Source organism: Crinia signifera, chromosome 7 (assembly GCF_055691185.1).
Source record: "Crinia signifera chromosome 7, ASM5569118v1, whole genome shotgun sequence".
Classification (NCBI taxonomy): domain Eukaryota; kingdom Metazoa; phylum Chordata; class Amphibia; order Anura; family Myobatrachidae; genus Crinia; species Crinia signifera.
This window is the reverse complement of record NC_139223.1, coordinates 88253759-88276911: the sequence shown is the minus strand read 5'-3', so window position 1 is coordinate 88276911 and position 23153 is coordinate 88253759. Positions and strand designations below refer to the sequence as shown.

General features: G+C 44.2%; 1 protein-coding gene across 11 annotated transcripts in view; it reads right to left on the bottom strand.

The window, feature by feature from the left end:
- LOC146020380 (ubiquitin carboxyl-terminal hydrolase 22-A) overlaps positions 1-23153 on the bottom strand; it is an 83275-nt gene that overhangs the window by 22551 nt on the left and 37571 nt on the right. For all 11 annotated transcript variants that reach the window (XM_083153459.1, XM_083153463.1, XM_083153460.1 and 8 more), the window contains 4 exons: positions 21603-21647; positions 10196-10297; positions 9168-9337; positions 7748-7895 (listed from right to left, as the gene is read on the bottom strand). In XM_083153459.1, the coding sequence (XP_083009585.1) occupies positions 7748-7895; positions 9168-9337; positions 10196-10297; positions 21603-21647 (465 nt within the window). The remainder of the gene's footprint in view (positions 1-7747; positions 7896-9167; positions 9338-10195; positions 10298-21602; positions 21648-23153) is intronic.

Sequence of the window (23153 nt, the reverse complement as noted above, 5' to 3'; positions counted from 1 at the left end):
TCACAGGGGCTATTTTCCCTTGTGGGGGTCCACAACCCCCATAGAGGGAGAACCTGTGGCGAGTGAAATGAGCCACCAAGCCCACAGAGTGGCGAGCTTCTTTGCGCTCGCCCCCCTGTCAGAGCACCGGCAGTCAGGATTCTGATGTAGGGATACTGACTGTAGGGATTCCCGTTGTCGGACCGTCACCACACCCGGAGCAGGAGTACTCCACTTGGCGTGGCATATATAACCATGTTCTTGTGATACACATGCTTTCAATAAGAACACATGCAATACACAAAATCAGGGATTTGTGCATTTGAAACAAGTAATAAAACAGGGTTATGAATGGTTTAACCCACATAAATGTAACCCATGCAAACCAGTTTTGGAGAAATACCCATGAAAAAAGGCATACACGTGTGTACGTACAGCTAGCAGGCTTTTGCATCTAGTTGCGCAATACCAAAGTGCTACTCTGTAGCTTCTGCTGATTAAAACAATGGGTGTTATTCAGACCGGATAGTCACCCAGCGATTTTGATAAGCAGACGATTAGCTAGAGAATGCGCATAAGTAAGGATCGCTGCGGGAAAGTGAAAGGCCATTCAGGGAAAAAAAAAAGAATAAATCTAGCGTCATTTCTGATCGCACGTCGACTAACAGGACGCCGGCATTTCAGGACGGTAATGGACCATTTTCTAGAAATGCCAGGAAAAAAAAACACAGGTGTGCCACCTCAACTCCAGCCTTGATCAGCCTGATTCTATCGCACAGACAAGAGTCTTACAGGTCACCCACAGACTGGGAAAAATCATTAGATGGTAAGCAAGTTGCAAATGGATTTGCAGCTATTCGACGAGCTACAAATTTTTTAAAAGTCATTTGCAGCTTTGCAAAGGGCATGTGGCAGGCGGCAGCTATCTGATCGCAGGGCTTTGCCATTTTGCAATACCGCTAATATGCAGTATGTCTATATTCAGTGTGTGACTGCTGCTGTTTCTGCATACAAAGCAGCAGTCACACACTGACTTTGCAAATAAGATGCTATTTGAAAAGGAAAAAGTCACAAAATGGCTGCCCGGCCTCAGTGTCAAATGGAGCTTATGCGTATTAACTGGGCTTGTATTGCATAGAGCAGGCCTGGACAACCTGTGGCTCTCCAGCAGTTGTGTATTTTGTACTTGTTTGAGAACATTTGCTACCGGATTACTGCTAGTAGATAAAGCACAAAGTTTGCTGTCACAATAAATGCACTCAACTTTCTAAACCTCCTGGTCATCAAGACAGGTCAATGTAATCCACTTGAGAGTTGACAGATACCAAGCAACTTCTGGGACCATGACAGCAGCAAACTTTCTTTCATATCCCACTAGGAATCCTATCCCCCATTCAAGGGAAAAAGTCCTTATTAAGGGCTTACAACACACACAAACAAACAGCTATTTCAATTATTCACACCCAAACTTACTAATTGGTATCAAAGCGGTGTTTAGAATTAAGCCCCATACACACAAATATATCTACAACACAACTGTAAACCTGTCCCCTGAATTAGGTTGCCCAAGTTTCCTCCTGGACAAATCCTGTTTTACAACTAAAGATTTAGAGTAGCTGATTCATAGTCCATGTCCGTTATAGTGGTAAATGCAAATTAGAAGCAGAAATATAGGTTTCAACTGGCAGACTTAAGTGTTTTGCTAGTAGTAAAGTCTTAAAATAATTAAATATTAAAATGGGGGGGGGGGGGTCTATATATACTTTAGCAATAATTTTGAATTAATTGGAGTAACCAGAATTTTTTTTATTTGGGAAGCATCGATTTCTGTTAAGTAAAGCACATCAACTCAGGTCAGATGCTCCTCCTTCCTCACAGTGCATGTTTTGCAGGTCTCCCCACAGAATCACAAGTGAAATAAGAGGATTTTGGTACTTACCGGTAAATCCATTTCTCTGAGATCAGCAGGGACCACTGGAATCACATCGGGTATTAGAGCTGGGAATGCTGGGAGCTAGGCACTTCTTAATAATAATTAGGGGATACTGGCTCCTCCCCTCTAAGACCCACAATCCCCCAGTGAGGAAATTGGCCCACCAGAGGATAGGGTTACAGAAAAACCATAAACAACAAAACCATACATACCACACGCAGGTATCGGACCGGGCTGCAACAGCAACCACAACAGGCAGAATCCAACAGCCGGGCGGGTGTCCAGTGGTCCCTGCTGATCTCAGAGAAATGGATTTACCGGTAAGTACCAAAATCCTCTTTTCTCTGACATGCAGCAGGGACCACTGGAATCACATCGGGGAGGTTCCAAAGACCAAGCCCCGGGAGGGAGAGAGCTGGGGATTCTGTAGAACCAGACGACCAAAGGTTGAAGCCGAAGCTGCAAAAGTATCGAACTGGTAAAACTTAACAAACGTGTTCTGAGACGACCAAGTGGCCGCTCTGCAAAGCTGAGAGATAGAGGCCCCTCTATCAGCGGCCCACGACGTACTCACCGATCTGGTAGAGTGTGCCGTTAAGGAGACAGGAGGTACCTGTCCCGCATGAAGATAAGCACTACGGATTGTCCACTTGATCCATCGTGCAATTGTCTGTTTTGACGCAGGCCACCCCCTGCGGAAGGCGTCATAGAGTACAAATAAGGAATCCGATTTGCGTATAGACCTGGCTCTCTTGACGTAAATCCGAAGCGCCCTGACCACGTCCAAGGAGGATTGTTCTGGCGAATCTCCCTGGAAGGCCGGAACCACGATAGGCTGGTTAATGTGGTATGAGGATACCATCTTCGGAAGGAACCCGGCCTGGGTACGCAGTTCTGCTCTGTCCTCGTGGAAAATTAAATACGGAGGCTTACAGGACAGAGCACTCAGCTCCGAAACCCGGCGAGCTGAGGCAAGGGCTAGCAAGAGTACTGTCTTCCAGCACAAGAACTTCAGTTCCACCCTGTTCAGTGGCTCAAAGGTCTCAGACCTCAAGAAGGCTAGTACCAAGTCCAGATCCCAAGGAGCTGTGGGAGGTACAAAGGGAGGCTGTACTCGAAGCACCCCCTGAAAAAATGTCTGTATCTCAGGAATGAGGGCCAATCTCCTCTGAAAGAGAACAGACAAGGCTGAAACCTGGACCTTAAGAGAACCCAGTCTAACCCCTTCTGTAAGAACAACAGAAGGCGGGACAATTTGAATACTCGAAATGGCCAGCCCTTAGACTCGCACCAACCCGCATATGAGCGCCATATTCTGTGATAATGCGCTGCTGAGGCGGGCTTTCGAGCTCTTAACATCGTAGGGATTACAGCTCTTGGAATTCCCTTCTCCCGCAAGACCTCGGTCTCAACAGCCACGCCGTCAAATGTAGCTGTGGCAGATTCTGATGGAAGAAGGGTCCCTGCAGAAGAAGATCCGGTCTGAGGGGCAACCGAACTGGCTCGTCTGCCAGTAACATCTGGATGTCTGAAAACCACGTTCTGCGAGGCCACCAGGGCGCTATCAGAATAGCTTGCACTGGTTCCCTCTTGAGCCTCTTGAGCACCTGGCCCAGAAGTGGAAGAGGCGGGAACAGGTAGACAAAACTGAACTCCCACGGAGTCGACAGAGCGTCTGCCGCTATGGCCTGAGGGTCTCTTGTACGTGCCACGTACGCTGGTAGCTGGTGATTCTTCTGAGACGCCATCAGATCCACTTCGGGAACTCCCCACCTGTCGGTGAGCTCCCGAAACACCTCGGGGTTGAGAGACCATTCGCCTGGGTGAAGGTCCTCCCTGCTGAGGAAATCGGCCTCTAGATTTTCCCGACCTGGAAGGAACACTGCCAGCAGAATTGCTCCTGACCGTTCTGCCCACTGAAGAACCTTCTTTACCTCCTTCATGGCCATGCTGCTCCTCGTGCCGCCCTGCCTGTTCACGTAGGCGACTGCCGTGGCATTGTCCGACCTTATCTTTATGTGTTGACCCTGAAGGAACTCCTGAGCCTCCAACAGAGCATTGTATATGGCTCTGATCTCCAACACATTGATGGACAAGCGACTCTCCTGCAGGTCCCACCTGCCCTGGAGGCAGAGATGAAGCACTACGGCCCCTCAGCCGCGGAGACTTGCGTCCGTTGTCAACACAATCCAGTCCTGGACTGCAAACCGACGATCCTCTATTAAGTTCCTTCTGTGTCGCCACCACAGAAGAGAATGTCTTGCCTCGGCCGACAAGTGGATCCTTTTGTGCAGATTCAGGTGCGAGCCCGCACCCTTTCTGAGAAGATCCCACTGAAACTGTCTTGAGTGGAAACGTCCCCACGTCAGAGCTGGGAAAGCTGCCACCATCTTCCCTAGCAGCTGGGTACACAGATGTAGGCTGATCCTCTGTGGAAGTAAGATCCTCTGAACTAGGAGCAAGATAGCCTGGATCTTGTCTTCTGGCAGGAAGACCCTCAGAGACTCTGAGTAGTTAACCTCGCCTGACTCTCCAGTAACTCCCTCGTTGGAGCCTTGATTAGGAGATCGTCCAGATAGGGGATTATTGTCACCCCCTGACATCTGAGGTATGCAACGACTACTGATAGAGTCTTGGTGAATACTCTGGGCGCTGACGATAATCCGAAAGGCAGAGCCCTGAACTGAAAATGATCCCGACCGATGGCAAAACGAAGAAAGGCCTGGTGAGAGATCCAAATCGGGATGTGTAGGTAAGCATCCTTGATATCCAATGATATCATGTACTCCCCTGGCTCCAACGAAGCAATCACTGAGTGGATTGATTCCATCTTGAATGGTTGATACGAGACGAACAGATTCAAAGGCTTCAGGTTGAGAATGGGCCTGACTGACCCATCCGGCTTGGGGACTACAAAGAGGGTTGAGTAGAACCCTGTGTTCCTCTGAGCTGCTGGGACCGGCATGATGACCTGAGCCTCCAGCAAGATCCGAATGGCCTCCAACAGGCTCGTTCTCTTTTCCTGAGATGTAGGCAGAGCCGTTGTGAAAAACCGTACCGGAGGAGTGGAATCGAACTGAATTCGGTACCCCTCTGACACCACCCTGCGAACCCAAGGATCCTCCGAAAGGGAGAACCATTGGGTTCCGAAGGCCAACAGACGGGCACCTACGGGTAAACTGTTGACGGAAGCTGGTAAACCGTCATGCCACCTGCTTCTGCTGGGGCTTAGGTTCCTGGACTCTTGGTGCAGCCTGAGGTCGGGCTCTGGCTCTGGAACCTCTGGTCGACTGGAAACCTCTTCCTCTGCCCCGGAAGGGGCGCTGGGTCCGAAAGGACTGAAAAGACGGACCTGCGAACTGTCGCCTAGGAGGAGGAGGAGCTGCCGACGGTAAAAATGACGACTTCCCTCCCGTCGCCTGTGAAATCCATTTATCTAATTCAGGTCCGAAAAGGATGTCCCCGGAAAAGGGAAGACCCTCCACAGCTCTCTTAGATTCCGCGTCCGCCTGCCAAGAGCGAAGCCAGAGGGCTCTCCGTGCAGAAATGGCGCTTGCTGAGATTCTAGAAGAGATTAAGGATACATCCTTAGCCGCCTCTCCTAAGAACATAGCAGACTCCTTAACGTGTTCAGCTAAGCAGCGAATCTCATCCACGGGCATACCTGTCTCCAATCCTTCAATGATTAGCTCCGCCCATTTTACATTTGCCCTATTTACCCAGGCCGAAACTATAGCCGGTCTGAGTTGAGTCCCTGCTGCTACATAAATGGCCTTGAGAGTAGCCTCCATCTTTCTATCTGAGGGATCTTTCAAGGCCGAAGCCCCCGGGACTGGCAGAGTTGTCTTCTTGGACAGACGGGAAACTGAGGTGTCCACAGGAGGTGGAGTCTCCCACCTGCTTAGGGCGGTTGGCTCAAAGGGATATAGAGAAGGAAAACGCTTGGGAATCTGAAACCGTTTGTCCGGGTTCTTCCATGCAGCCACAAGCTGATCCTGATTTGGACAGGGAAAGACCACTGATGTTTTCTGAACCCCACCAAACAGATCAAATTCCTGCGGCTCTGGTCTGGGATCGTCCGGTAAACGAAGTACCTCCTTTACCGCCATAATAAGAGCCTCTATCCCTAAAGGTGTAGGCTCTCCCTCAGGAATGACATCCTGAACCTCTTCCCATTCACCATCTTCCATTTCGTGAAATGGATCCTGTTCCTCCTCTAAATCATCCTCCACAATAATGGCCTGATAAGGACGCTTATTGCTGGATGCAGAAGGCCTCTCTGGTCTGTTCATGGAGTTAGCTAACCCCTCCACAGACCTTGCTAGGGCTGTAGCCCAAGATGGCTCTGCTCTGCGAGCCAGCGCCAATTCAGAAGTGAGTTTAGACATAGTACCCACTAAGGTTGAGGCCCACTGGGGCGCCTGAGACCCCGCCAGTGATGCAGATTCAGCACCTGAACATGACTGACAAACAGTGGCATTGCCCTCAGCTGTGTATTGAGAAAACTTTGCTGTACAGACAGTACAAGCGAAAACCTTCTGAGAGGCCTTGGACTTGCCCGTCATGATCCCTGCTCGCCCGGTCCAACAACAGCGTGCGATACAGGATCTTGCACACACACACACACTGAATACAGATACACCTCTCACAAGCCAGAAACCTCAGGGTTCTGTGAGACCTGGAGGAGAATGAGCCCTGATACACCAAGACCAATACAGTGCAAAACACTGTGTCAGTAATAAACCTTTCTTTTCAGAGCCCTCTAAGCTGCAGTCACCTGTGAACAGGAAAGAGTCAGCCTTACTGTGTATCTGCGTAATGGCCGCGCCATGCCCGCCTCCGTGTAACAGCGTGTCCCCTCTCCCTCCTACCTAGCCAGCCTGTGCAGTCCTGACAGCGCCCAGAGCCACCCGCTTGCTAGCGCTCACTGCATGTAATGCCTCCGGCACTAAGTTCTGCCGCGTGGGACTAGTACACAGGTACGCGCCGTTTGCAAGATGGCGGCGTCCTCACAACGCTGCAGAGACCCGCGCACAGCGCGGCAGACGGAGAAGCAGGGGACGGCGTGTGGAAAGTGCGCTCAGCGCCTTACTCACCACCGGAGGCTTCTCCTTCGTGACTGGCGTCCCCTTTGATGGAGGGGCGGCAGGAGCACGGAACCTGTGCAGGCAGGTACCTTTAGCGAGGTCCTGACTGACGACCTGGAACTCCAGGGGCGCTGAATGCCCGGACCCACACCTTTCAATAAGTGGGGAAGGGATTCACACTTGCTATCAAGCGAAAGATGTAAAAATCTATGTATATAGCAAAAGCTAGAAAAAATGTGCAGGAGCAGAAAAAACTGTGACCTAACTCCCTGGCACAATTTTCTCACTGGGGGATTGTGGGTCTTAGAGGGGAGGAGCCAGTATCCCCTAATTATTATTAAGAAGTGCCTAGCTCCCAGCATTCCCAGCTCTAATACCCGATGTGATTCCAGTGGTCCCTGCTGCATGTCAGAGAAAATTAGCTACACCTGTTGATCTTTTAAACTGTGTCAATGAGTAATGAATGCACCTGTCGGGTGACCTGAAAAACGTGAACTTTGTGGGGACCGAGTTTAAGAACCTCTGCCTTAGTGGAACCGGATTGCCAGAGAGATTACAGCTGAATCTGCGTTAATACACAAAACTGTACCCATCATTTTGGTACAGTACTAGGAACCACTCTTTCAGAAGACCATTATATTATATTCACATTATTAAAATTATCTTTATTAGCATTTCACAATAGAAAACAAATTTTAAATGAAATGAAAATTAATTGACAGCCATGAGGGAAGATTATTATGCTCACCTTTGCAATGTCTGTGCAGTACATCTAATGCAGCAATTAGAAACTCGTGTGCATCCTGCTGCTCGTACCCCGCTAAATGCCGTGCATGTGTCCATACAAGGTGCAGAAGCCTATATGGAATGTGTGGAGATCGGTGCCCAGAGTAGAACTAAAATGAAAACAAAAAAAGAAGAAATATTGTGAAAAGTTTGTGATCGTTTTGTGAAACAAATGGAAATTAATGGAATTAAAACAATCAAATCTCAAGGGTATTCAAGTAGCTGCGTCTCCAGGATGTGTGTACTGCTACCACCTTCTCAAGCCTTTGCAAGAGGGTACAAAAAAATAATCTATGTATGTCAAAGACTCTTTTACAATTACTATACTTTGATAGATAAGCCACCCTTCCAGTTAAGTAGTCCTGTGCTTTTATAACAGATGAGAGCCCTCTATATACAATCAATCCAGAAGACCAGGATTGTATCCTAAATCATTTTGACAAAAGTTGGTTTTGAACCTCTAAATCAATGAAACAGCTTTAAAATCCTCCATACTAAGGGGGGTATGCAATGTGCCGCTGCTATTTTCGACGTGGGAAATAGTGGCGGCACCCTATTCAATGCGGTCATTAACGACAGCATTGATGCAGGATCACGGCAGAACGTGCCCGACTTCAGAAGCTGTCGGGCCCATTCTGACGATAACGGCCGTGGATTGCCGTGATTCAGGCCGCAGATCGCCAATCCACGGCCATTTCTGCGGCCACGCCCCCTTAGGGCCCATCGGCAGGCAGGACATTGAATCCAGTCTGCCATTATGCGGTCGATCTAATGATTAATGTTGTGATTCTTTGTTATGGTTCTCATTATTTATTAGATTTCATGTGATTAATTCATTATGCTTTATTAATCTAATTTATTAAGTAAATGACAATTATTCGTTAACACATGTCGTCATTACTGTGTCAGATGTAAGTTATTTCATGCATCCCCCCCCCCCCCCCCCCCAGGATAGTGCGCCCACTGCCTCTCTAGCCCGGCTCCCTGCTTACAGTCCCCCGCTCGGCTCCCTCCACCGCAAGTACTATACGCTGCACATAAGAGTTAACAAATCTTAGGTGCAGCCCGTCCGACCTCCCGAATCCGACCCGATGCGCACGGGACCGCGCATCGGGTCGGATGGGATGTCTGCACATGCGATTTGGCCCAATTTCACGGCCCGATTCCTTAGAATCGGGCCCAAATTGCATAGTGTATGGCGGCCTTTAAACCAGATAATTCAGTTAAATATATCTAGGTGTGTGGTGTATGGAGGGAAGCCACAGACCATTTCTGTTGGGATCTAGGAACCATTCCTTTCAAAGATATGTGGAAATTTGCCTTTCAAATCAGAAAACAATACAAAGACAAACAAACATACGGTGCTCTTCTACAGTACTCACCTCCTGAAAAAGCGTAGACATTTCACAAACCAAGCAAGAGTTTGGGCTTTGCATTTCACATTTGTGACGGTCAGAAAGGAAGAAATCTCGTAGCAGAGGAGTGTGGGTAAGTGCCTGAACAATACAGTTCATAAAACATGTGTTCCCAAGATTGATTAACCCTCGCAAACCTAAAAAGATAAAATAGTATTCAGTCTAGTTGCATTTACTAGGAGACTGATCAATGATACACACATCCCAACTCAATGTAGGTCTCTACTGTGTGTGGGGTGTGTGTGTGTGTGTGTGTGTGTGGGGTGTGTGTGTGGGGTGTGTGTGTGGTGTGTGTGTGTGGTGTGTGTGTGTGGTGTGTGTGTGTGTGTGTGTGTGTGTGTGTGTGTGTGTGTGTGTGTGTGTGTGTGTGTGTGTGTGTGTGTGTGTGTGTGTGTGGTGGGTCAGTGGGGGAGGACAAAGGCACCCCTTCAGGCTATGGCACTATATATAATGAATACTGAAGGAGTCACCATATTTATCACAGACTGGATGCAGAATGTTAGGTAACGTTTAGAGCAGCAAAATCTTGTCTCAATGGGCCTTATTCTAGTTCACTCTTTCTGACAAAATCCTTCTTAGATGGACAAAACCATGTGCACTGCAGGTGGGGCAGACGTTACTTGTGCAGAGTTAGTTTTGGTGGGGTTTTACTTCAAAGTGAGATCTGTATTGCAGTGTAAAAATAAAGCAGCCAGTATTTACCCTGCACAGAAACAAAATAACTCCCCCAAATCTAATTCTCTCTGGACATTTTACATCTGCCCCACCTGCAGTGCACATGGTTTTGTCCATCTAAGAAAGATTTTGTCAGAAAGAGTAAACTAGAATAGGGCCCAATGTCCAAGCTAAAATGAGCATATGGAAAGTTTATGCCAATGGTGGTTCAGCTATGCACCATACATGAGAAAGCAATGTTCTAGTTTCTATCACTTTTCATAAGCCATGTTTGCAAGCCATTAAAACAGAAAAGGCCAACATTCCGTTCCTCTGCATACCTATGGTGCAGTTTGTGGTGATTTTCCTTCTCTTGGGGTTATGCCGTAACAGCTCTAGTTCCCTCTTTGTTGGCTCCCATGTTGAATACTTTTCTCCAACACCTAAAACAAATTGAACAGAACACAGATTAAAGGACACGCGAATGGACAACACCAAGAGATAGGGAAATTTAATAATTTTGCAAATGCACAACTGGAGGCATTTTTATTTGACTATTTATACACAGTTTAAGCAACATACTAGAAATGTAAATTCGACACAACATTGTACATACAGGACTACTAAACAGAGGTAGTTACTTGTGCTGCAACTGAACAGAATATATATTGAATTAAACACTAAATTTTCAAATGTTTAGGTCCACTTTGTATGTATTACAGTAAGTCTGCAATTTGATCAGGTTCTCAGAGGTATTGGTTTACGTGTGTATATAATTTACAGACTGAAAACCAATGGTTTGATTATCTGTAGCAGAAATACAGAGAACACTGTTCTGCAAGTACAAAAGCATACAACATAAGGCCCAGACAGGAAATCCTTTTTCCCTTTAGCCACTGAATTATTTTTTACTGCACAATGAGCACTTATATGTGATGTGTGTTTTCGGCTAATGGCCTATTCAGTAATTTGGCACACAATGCCTATGATATACGGAATTACCCGGTTTCAAAGTGCCCCTGACATGACCTTACTCATTAAGTGGGTTATCAGAGCTCATCAAAATGCATAGATCATCAAAATGCATATTTTTAATCAAATCAATGTTAGTCACACAACAGAACAAATTATGGACTTTGTTCTGTACCAGGATAATTGATTTCCTAGTGAGATTCCATAGCTTTTTTCCACCAAACCAAGTAAGTTCAATCCGTCACTGCACTTTTTTTGGCCTTTATCTATAATGGGAACACCATATTATTAGACACCGCACCATGCAAGTTCCCTTAACTTTCAATAATTCAATACTTTAAATTAAACTAATAAAACTGTTAAAAACTATTTAGGTACTTGTTTCCTAGCACGGCGCCCACGATATTAAGTTGTATGACATCGCATCACATGCCATATGCCCGCATGCGATGAGATTTTAAATTGTATAAGCCCCTATACGATTTTTAATTGTATAAGCACCCTGATGGGTGCTTACAATGTTAAATGCTCCCCCACTATCAACGCACACCCGAAGCGTGGCGAGCGCAGCAAGCTCGCGAGATTTTATATAGTCTGGCGAGCGCAGCAAGCCACCGAGCCCGAAGCGTGGCGAGTGCAGCGAGCCCCGTGTATTATTTTACATGTATTACGTGTCCCCTCGCTGCACTCGCCACACTATATAAAATCAACTCCACGCTGACGTGGATAGTTGGGGTATGAAAAGGTCGGAGGACGCGTACCGCCGTCCCTTGCTGTGCTCACCACGCTTTGGGTTGGCGTTGATAGTGGGGGTGGCGTGGGGACGCTTTTAACATTGAAAACACCCAACAAGTACCACTATTTAAGCTTTTCTTACTATAATTCTTTCTGTGAGTTAGGCCTGCCATATGCCATAGTTTCCTTCCAAGCTCCGCGTGGTGGCTAATGGTGAAACAAAGTTCTTCCCAACTACATGTGAAGCAACAGCGTGGTTGGATTGATATGCAATGGGAAGGAGAAAACTTACTGGGGACTGACCTATGGTCTTTTGCAACTACACTGCCTCTTTTTTGACCCCTTCACTGCTTTCCATTTGTCCATATAGATTTTTATTTTTTGCTGCCTCTAACTGGTTTGCATACTGTTCATTTCTTCTTGTTCTGTATATTTGTAGCATCTATGCCACACTGTTTTAGATGTTTTACAATGTGTGCCATGATCTCTATTGCAGGGAGCTTTCATTGCATTGTCGGTTATTATAATAAACTGCCTCCTTGCACTTCATTTTTTTTCCTCGCTCACTCGATTAAGCTCCAAGATTTTACTGTTTTTTTTTTTTAGACGTTTTTTACTCATGTGAAAGCCCTGCAGCTATGCTGTTAGGGTGCTGGGGGCTTCAACTCCGGAAGTGCTGGGGCATCAGGAATAGCCAATAACATGCCTGAATTTGGCGCAAAGTACCCATTGTTCCTCTTAAAACGGTGCCGCAGCCATGCTCACTTTTATACTTATTCGTTTATTCTATGCTACTTTATGGTATATATTGTTATTTAGTCTATATTTATGTATGTGTATATTGGAGTTGAACTGTGATATACTTAAATATGACTATGAAATGTAAAGTGTATGATATTGTCTAACAACTGTATTCGCCGCTGTTCTTCCTGACATTACTGGGAAATGCAATTACCACTTGTTTTAATGTATTTTGTATGTTTGTTTTGAATTCTCAAAAATAATAAAAAAAAAATACCAAATTCAATTTTTATTTAATTTTGTTTAAATGGTGCTGCAGCACGGGGGGTTACTGAAAAATCTGTGCCTCTGGCCCTTCAAGGTTTACTAGGGAGATTTAGCAAGAGATAAAGTGCCAAACAACAAGCTTCCTGTCTTTTCAAACACTGCATTTAAAAATGACAGATTGAAAAGGATTGTCTGTACCTTATCTCTGCTTTATCACTCTCCCCCTAGGACAGATCATCCATTTGTGTGGGTGAACATACTATTATTCAATTTCTAATTTTGGACATGGTCATAAATCTTCCGGATAAGGGATCTGAAACAGATGACAAGTTCTTCTTAGAAGGTCAAACTGTTTTGGGATTAGAACCAGTTGGCATTTTGTGGTAGGTACTGTCAATGTCAACACACCAGAAAATACACTACTTAGTCTATCTTGACCTTAGATTTGAAATCACGATGACCAAATCTAAACAGCATCAAATCAGACCGCTGATGTCGATTTATCGCCTGGAGACCCGACCACAGCAGACCCTGGGTAGACAAAATGCCCATTAAGTGGACTGTTTATTTATAGTTTTGTTCTCATTATGTCCAAGTCTGTCCTTTTCTCTGTGACGAAGATCTCATCTCTTTAAAATTAACCAATTTGCCTTCTGTAAACTTTGAAGGATGGACACATCCAGGCAGTAAGACTTTCCTTCAGTGGTCTCTGTGTCATTAACTCATAGCTACGAGGACCTCTAGACAGCTCTTCTAGGTCATACTTTATTCCAATGAGTTTATTGCACTCATTCTGATCAAGCAGAAATACTTACAGATCAGACACACACAAATGCAGCATAAGTGTTTTGGTTGCTTCATGTACTTGTGCAAGCAAAATCAATAATTATTTTGGTATACTGGCATTAATTGCTTCAGCTAGCTGTACTGAGCTGTCAGAATTGCTTTGCTAACGTCTAAGGAAAGCTCCCACTGCCAGAAAAATAGAATTAATGATAGCATTGCATTTCCTATCTTAACTGTCCTTTAATGAGACTGCATTTAAAATAATAGTTACTGCTTTAGAAAGTGTTCACAGAACTGACATTAACAAGACACTTAAAAACGGAGAAATTCGTAACTATTACGCTTTATCCACATTTCTCCAAATAAGTCAGACAAAAATGAGTAGAGGCCATAAAAAACAAACATAGAACCATATTCAGTGGTTTACCACACTTGAGCCTTACCATCGGTTCCCTCATCAGCACAAATTCTTATGCTGAATACACAAAACCAAGCAACATTGCCTCCAACTGGACACTGCATTGGGAAATGCATACACACTTGCCAATGCCAGCTGCTTGCAATGTCCTCCTTCGCCCTGTATGAACAGGCGACGGAGGATGTCGCTGATAGTGCAGTCAGAGTCGATGACATAGTGGGTACACACTAGACCATCTGAACATTTTGTTGTATCAAACTGTCGGAATCAACAAAATAGTTTCAAATATAGTCTAGTGTTTTACTGCTGACAAACTTGTAAACATATATAGTGGATCTAGAAACTCTCATTAACCAATTTGATACTGATAGCAGATGATTAAAGAGATCGCTACTCCTATCGAATGTATGTGCATTTTTATTTGATCTTTACACAGTAATGCTGGGTACACACCAAAACGATTTGGATTGGATGCAAATCGGATCGTACAATTTGCATACGATCTGATCCCCTCTGTATTCAGATGAATGGATCTTTTACAGATCCTACCTGCAGCAGGTAGGATCTGATTTGGATCCAATTCAGATCCAACCAAACGATTTTGACCAAATCTGCATCCAATCTGCATCCAATCAGTCTGAATTGGATCCAGATTGATGGGATTGTGCCAAAATCGTTTTGGTGTGTACCCTGCATAAGGGTGAGATGTACTAAGCCTCGAAAAGTGATAAAATGGAGAGTGATAAACCACCAAACATTTAGAATTTAACTGTCATATTTTAAACACAGCCTGTGACATGGCAGGTAGGAGCTGATTGGCTGGCCATTTATCACTCTCCATTTTATCACTTTTCAAGCTTGGCCCTAATAACCAAACAGAATACATCTCTCAGTTATACCAGCATATATCTTCATAATGTATTGTTATACGAGCACAATATTGTTTGTGTAGAATAGATAATTAAGGCATTTTAAGTTTAAGTGCCACCAAACAAAAGAGTTGACTGTTCTTTCTCTCTGTAGTTTTATTTTTAACTCGTGATAAGCACCAACCGGATTCATAAATTCATTACACGTGTCTTAAGGTGCCTACACACAGGGTGATCTCAGCCCATTTTCTAAGTGATCTGACTAGACCGCTTAGAAAATAACCCTACACCGCTCCTTGTGTAGGGACTACAGCAACAGTGATGCATGCATTGCTATCACAGGGAGATTAAGATCCTGCATGCAGGAGAAGTCTAGTCCGATTACCAATCAGGGCCAGTGTTCTCACTGGAGAACACTGGCTCTGACAGATCGCTCAGCACCCATCGCTAACACATCGCTGACTAGCACTATGTGCCGAACAATCTTCCTGAGCGATCTGAGCATTGCTCAGATCGATTAGCAGAGTCAACCCATATGTAAGCCCCTTTACACAGCCTCTCATCATAAGAGGATCAAATGTTTAAAGATTATTACTGGTTAGATTACAACCACATCTGCTTTGTGTGACTATACCTGTGAACAATACCACCCCATACATCTGCAATCTGCTGCCCCAAGAATGCTGTTCTCAAAATGCATTGTTGGACACAATTATCTGTGTCCATTTAGTAAGTGGACAACATCTGAAAGTTTTAAAAATAATTAAATGTCAAGCAAGCTACAGGGAAATGTCCACAAAAAATTATTTCAACATTTCTCATTACTGCAAAGCATTACACTGCCCCCATCAGTTTACTACTACTGTCACCCGAATTGCTAAATTTTCTGGGGAGAACACCGTATGTTAGGAATCCGTAGTTTGAAGTGCTATAGACTCATAGGACTGGCATCATTTAATACCATGCAGTACTGGAAATTATAATTACAACAAAATAGCTCGCCAAGTAAATTTATTTTATATGCATCTTTTACATATCCCTGTATAATAGATATTTTTGAAAGTTTCTGCTACCAGTGTCATGCCAAAAAAGTAAATGGTTAGTCTTGCATTTCTTGCAGTGTTTCTATAGGATATAACATGGAAAAGGAACAACAGCGGCATATTTTTTTAGCCCTCATGTACTGTATATATTGAAACCAGCTGCCAGATCTCATGCGAAATTAAGGTACAATGTAGGTAAACTACAGCCCTTGTTCCAGGAATATACATAATAAAAGGTTGACTAGGAGGTTTACTTGCACACTGCTATATTTAGATTATCAACATAAGGTTAAGGAGATATAGATGGATGGATAGGAGCTACAGATGGATCCCCTCATTTAGCATCAGCGCTCACCAGAATGTCCCCACTAGCGAGTGCTGGCTGAGAGCGACTCCATCAGACTGGGGCGCAAGAGTCTCACACGCATGCGCGTCCCAGTCACTCAGCAGGGTTAAGGGGGTGGTTTGCTGGGAGGAGGCGGGACTTGCGATGGCGGACGGCAGCAGGGAGCTCCGTCGGAATGGGGGGCGCGAGTATCTTGTACGCCCCGCCCCCTTTCCAATGGATGGCGGAGCCTGGCGGCCGCCCTTGCAACGATGCAGCCAGCTCCATCTGTATGCTTTTAGGTTTTATTATGATCCCTGGGTTAAGTATGCAATAATGTTGCCTCTAGTACCGTACACACGGCCGATATGCTCGTTATATCGCTCAGCGAGCATATTGCCCAGTGTCCTGTTTTCCTCAGTAACCAGCAATGGTCGCTGATGAAAACTAGACTGCCGGGGGAAGCCACTGGTTGCAGGGCATGAGCTCCTGAAGACCGTCGCCCCGTACACACGGGGATCTGGTTTGCTAAGTGACCATCTTCCCGTCGAATGACACTGAAATCACCCCGTGTGTACGGGGCTTAAGAATAACCAATCCCTCAACTTGTCTTTGCATTGTCACCTTCAAACCAGAGTACACATGTCTTAACATCTCTGATCAATTCCCCCTCACAGTATGTCCTCACTCCAGTCTACCCACAGCGTGCCTCCTCTAACCTAGCCCTTGTGTAGGAGTTCTCAACCTAAAGGTGGCCATACACGGTGAGATTTTTTTTTCGTGAGGTTTGAACTATATTGCATCGCATGCGATTTGTGTGCGATGCAATGCGCTTAGAAGACAGTACAAAAAGTATGTGCAGCACATACTTTTTGTACTCTGCGATGAGATGCCTGAGGGAGCGCGCATCGCATCGTGTATGGGCACCTTTACTGCTAACCAACTTCCTCTTAGGCTGAGTGCACAGAACATGATTTGTGTACCCAATAATGGTGATATTGATGTACACACCACACAGTAAATCTATAAATCCCAAATTTACCTGCATGCAACAGCCCACTTGGCTGGCTCATATGACTTAAAGTATATCAAAAACTGCATCTCATGGAGGATGTGAGCATACAGTCACAACTACACACTGTAAAATGTGACTGATATCATGTAGTGTGTACCCAGCCAACTAATCAAATCTTCCTTTAAGCTGTTTTTTGCCTATGAAGTCTACAACCTTCTTTCCTGGAAACTGCTCCCATCTTGCCTAATTCCTCAACCCATCACTATTATAATATTCCCAATCTCACTTAAATATGCACATCTCCACTAGTATCCCAAACAAAACTGCTCTCCCTTCTCCCCTGTGCTTCCAACTAGCTTGAATAGTTTTTTTACAGCTATCTCACATCCTTCCTTTCCCAAGTCCATCACTGTACCACTTTAATATGCTTTCACTCACTGAAAACAGCCCTCCCTAAGGCCACCATTTAACTTCTCACTGCTAAAGCCAGTTCTCACCCTCCACTCCTGAACACCTTCCCACTCATCCAGTCACCAACTACTCAGACAACAAAATAAATTCTTGACCCTTCTAAACCTTCTACACTGGTTAACTAATGTTCTCTGACAACTAATATCAGCTGTGCGCTGGCGATATCCAAATTTATATATCCTCATATTTCCCATTTTGTACAATGCAACGTGGATGCAAAATTACTCTCAAACTCTAATCTCCAAAATCTGGTCCTTTCTAGTCTCAGAAGCAACCAAAGTGCTCATTCATCCCCTCATAATATCTTCCCTCCATTACTGTAACCTAGTCCCTTGCTTTCCCAAATTACCTCTTATCCATCCCACAAATGGCTGTCTACCTTATTTTCCTCTCACTGCTCTACTTGACTTGAAGTTTTCACTCTAAGCTACTTTTGCTGGGTGCCGCACCCTGCCCGTTTTTGTATGTGCCCCACACCGCGCTAAGAACTTTCAGTGTGTGCCATCATGTGTGATGGGCATTATGGTGTGTGGAATAATGTGTAAGAGGCAGTGCGTGCCATAATGTGTAATTGTCATTATGACAGAATATGTAATGGGCATAGCAGAATAAGACAATGTTTAATGGTTGTAATCCTAGTACAGTGTGAAATTGTGGCGAGCGCAGCGAACCACCGAGCCCGAAGCGTGGCGAGCGCAGCGAGCCCCGCGAGGGGACGCGGATACCTTCACAGGTAAACGCGTCCCTTCGCAGGCTTCACAGGTGTCCGCGTCGCCATGGACACCTGGGAAGCCCGCCAGGGGAAGCGTATAACTGTGAAGGTATCCGCGTCCCCTCGCTGCACTCGCCACGCTTCGGACTCGGTGGCTCGCTGCGCTCGCCACACTATTCTATTCTCAACTCCACGCCGACGTGGATAGTGGGGGCATGAAAAGGTCGGAGGACGCGTACCGCCGCCCCTCGCTGCGCTCGCCACGCTTCGGGTTCACGTTGATCGCGGGGTGGCGTATAGTACTTTTGGGGGGACATTTTAATGTTCAGGGGTGTTTTTGGGCCATTTACCATTGTTCCCTATGATAATTTGGGTAAATAGATCCATTTCACATTGTTTCCTATGGGAAATCGGGGTCATCGCGGGTAAATTGAGGCATTTAACATTGTTCTCTATGGGGAAATCGCGGGCATCGCGTCTGGCCCATCGCACCCGATTTTTTTGCGCATGCGATGCCCGCAATGGCCCCGATTTTACCCCCGATGACCGCGATTATGATCGTTGTGGCCGTGCTAGGAAACAAGTACCTAATTTTGTGTTATATAGGTATGTATTGATTATTATTCATTGTTGCTTGATCATTGTTTAATACGTTTTTTTTTTTTAAATGCTTTTTATTGAAATTTGTCAAAAAACAATCTGACAACATTGCCTAATTCAAAAAGACAATATATACTCATGTTCAAACAATTTAGAAAAGAAATGAGTAAGCAATATACCCTTACATAGACAAATAACAAAGATTGGCATCTAAAATTTTTGACATACTGTACATGGGATTATACATTTCACTTTATGTCCATATTGGATCAAATTTTGAAAATGATGGAATCCACACTGTAGAGCCAAATCAAGATATTAAATTCCTGATCATAAAGGGAAATACCAATGGGATGCAATGTGTTGTGAGCGGTTAATTATACATACATTACTTACATATATGAAATACACTAAACATAACAATGACGAGGACGCACCGGGTAAAACGGGTAGATAAGCAGGAAAAAAAGGGAGGGTGGTAGGGAAATGAAAACCGCCTCAGTTGTGATCTGACTTTTCAAAAAAAATATATCATCTGAACCTCAGCGGCGCTCATTAGGGTGGACATCATAATCGATGACTCTTAAATGTTTAGAAAAATGTATTTTATTAACATTATGAAGTGTATTAAGGAATAGGCGCCATGTACAGTGATATCCCATTATGAGGATCTAATCTGGCATACTTCCATTCATAATATACTATTTGTAGTCATTTTTGTTTTAACATTAATAATGGAGCAGATTTTTTTATCCAGTGTAAAAGTATACATTTTCTTGCTAAGGTGAGTATAATTATGAGCAGGGGAGTTGAGCATTTTTCCACCTTCTCCATGGGCCAAGAATGAAAATTCAAACCCATTGGTGCCGCTGGATCATAAATAAATGAAACCTTGAACATATCAGAGGCATATTTCAGAACCTTATGACAAAATTTCTTGAGTTTATAACAATCCCACATAGAGTGGGCATAATCTGCTTTAGTTACCCCACATTTTAAGCAATGTCCTTGCTCATCCACTACCATAAATTGTCTACGATATGAAGTAATATATGCTCTGTGGATTGTCCGAACATAAACTTCCTGATAATACATGGATGTCAGAGATTTCCTTGTGATAGTTTGTAATATCCTCTAGGTTCCTTATAGAAGGTGTGTCGAGTTTCCATCTGTTTACCAGTGACTCCCATTGAGTACAGCTTGAATGAATTTTCGTTATCAGGAGTCTATATAAATATTGTAGTTTATATGAATGTGAGAGTAGATATACTAGTAGTAAGTCAATTATATTGACTTGAGACAATAAAGGTGTGAAAGTAGGTAGAGAACCGAACAAATTATGTTTCTGTAAAAAAATTCGGATTTGAAAATACATAAACCTATTATTTGGTAGTGTATATTTTTTCCACTAAAGTCTGAAATGAGGAGACACCTCCACCTGGGTCAAACACTTTATAAGAGGTGTCTAGACCTTTATCTCTCCATACATTGAACTAGGGATTTTCCAGAGATGGTATAAAAGAAAGGTTGCCCCATATTGGTATGAAATAAGAAAACCGTATATCCCTACGTAGTATTCTGTGTGTGCTAATCCAAACTGCATATGCGTCCCTAAACAATATATGGGATCGGGATGCAGTTTAAATCCCGGCGATCGGGATCCCGGCGTTCAGAATACCGACAGTTTCTCCCTCCGTGGGTGTCCACGACACCCCTGAAGGGAGAATAAATTAGCGTGCCGAGCGTAGCGAGGCACCGAGCCCGCTGCGTGGCGAGCTCAGCGAGCCCGCAAGGGGGGGGGCGATCCACGTCCCCCCCTTGTCGGGATTCCGGCGTCGGGATTTTGAACGCCGGGATCCCGACCGCCGGGATTTCATACTGAATCCATGGGATCTTATACCTGGTGGAATATCTATCTTTGTGGACTGAACCAGAGCTGCCGGAGCATAAGGGGCACATATGGATCTATCCAATTTTTGGTCCATATAAATTGATTTATTCAACAGCCAATCGCTGATTTACCTAAAAAATATAGCTGAAGTATAAGCTTGGACATCAGGGTAATCCAGCCCGCCTTCGTTTTTTGGAGATTTTAATTTAAAATTTGGTAATCCTAGGGCGTTTTTTACACCATAAAAATTTTGAAAAAAATAGCTTCTACCTTTAAAATGTCATTTTTTTTCAATGCTAAAGGAAGCATTTGCATGCAGTAAAAGGAGCTTTGGAAAGACTATTGATTGTATTACTGCCAGACGGCCTAATAAAGATAGTGGCATTTCGCTCCGTGAGTCTAGTTTTGTGGAGATATCTGAAATAACATGTGAGAAGTTGAGATCGTATAATTTTGATGTCAACAGTAATTTTGATACCAAGATATTTGAAGTGTAAAGGCGTTATGGCAAAAAGGATATTCAGTGATTTTAAAATATCCAAATCATAATTTCCCAATGGTAGCAGTTCAGACTTAGACAAATTTATTTTTTACCCGTATATTTTTCCAAAGAAAATAGATTTAAAATGGCTGGAATAGTATGTAAAGGGTCGGAAATAAAAATGAAAGTGTCATCAGCGAAAAGCGCTATGCTCTTCACCCATCTTTATTCCCTGAATTTTGGGAGAAGACCTAATTGCCACTGCTAGCGGTTCAATCGCTATGTCGAACAGAAGTGGGAAAAGAGGACATCCCTGATTGTTTAATACTGTTAAATGTATTCTAGGTGCAACCTCTAAGTACAGCACTGTTAATTTGCGATCTCTTACACAAAATAAGAATAAAATATAATAGTGTTCTTACCTGTCATTGCATACTGGTAAGGAGAAACCAAGGATGGAGCAAAAGCTAAAACAAAAAACAGACAAGTCTTATTTTACTTATTCAATAATCAGAAATATTTTTTAGGGAAAAAGGATAAAGCAACAAAGCAGCTAAAACTATACTTCATGGTTACGATTTTAAGCATTTATTTTTAAGCAATGAAAGCAATGGATTAATATAAAAACAGCAAGAACTGCCTTTAAACTTTGTTCCAAAAAATGAAGGTACCAAGTTTTCTAATATGCAAATAGTAGATGACATGTAAGTGGTTGGATCGCAATGGTTCTAGTTTATTATGTTACAGTGAGGCAAAAAGTATTTGGACAGCCAACGATTGTGCAAGTTGACCCACTTAAAAAGATGAGAGATGTCTGTAATTTCCATCATAGGTACACTCCAACTGTGAGAGACAGAATGTGGAAAAAAACAACAACACGGGAAATCACATTGTATGATTTTTATACAATTTGTATATTTTTGTGGAAAATAAATATTTGGACACCTACCAACCAGCAAGATTTCTGGCTATCACAGACCTGTTACTACTTCTTTAAGAAGCTCTTCTGTCCTCCACCCATTACGTGTATTAATGGCACCTGTTTGAACTGGTTATCTGTATAAAAGACACCTGTCCAAACCATCAGTCAGACTGCAACCTCTCCACCATGGCCAAGACCAGAGAGCTGTCTAAGTACACCAGGGACAAAATTATAGAGCTGCACAAGGCTGGGATGAGCTACTCGACAGTATGCAAGCAGCTTGGTGAGAAGAGATCAACTGTTGGTGCAATTATAAAAAAATGGGGAAAAATAGGATTTTGGGTACCTACCGGTAAATCCTTTTCTCGTAGTCCATATGGGATACTGGGTTGTATACTATGGGGTAGAGATCCTCCGCAGGAGAGACAGGCACATTAAAGCTTTTAGTGTGGGTGCACTGGCTCCTCCTCTCTACCCTCCCTCCACTAGTCAGTTAATGAAAAACTGTGCCGAAGGAGAGCTATGTGAGGAGGTATGTGAACAATAATTGTGGTGAGATTCTCACAGCACACCCAAACCAAAATTACAAAAGTAGGTGAACCATAACAACACTTCTGGGATCACCAATAAACCTTAGAGAAGGTATATATATATATATATATATATATATATATTTTAACAAGGCAACAAGCCTGAACAGTGTAAGGAACAGAACCATTACAGCAGAAAGCCGCACAGAGGCGGGCTCCCAGTATCCCATATGGACTACGAGAAAAGGATTTACCGGTAGGTACCCAAAATCCTATTTTCTCTACCGTCCAATGGGATACTGGGTTGTATACTATGGGGAGGTCCCAAAGCTACCAGAACGGGCGGGAACGTGCGGAGTCTGCTGTAAAACCGCTTGTCCGAACTGGGAATCCTCCCTGGCCAGGGTGTTAAATCTGTAAAACTTGACAAAAGTGTTACTCCCCGACCAAGTTGCGGCCCTGCACAGTTGCATGGCCGAGACACCTTGGGCAGCCGCCCAAGAGGTCCCAAGAGATCTGGT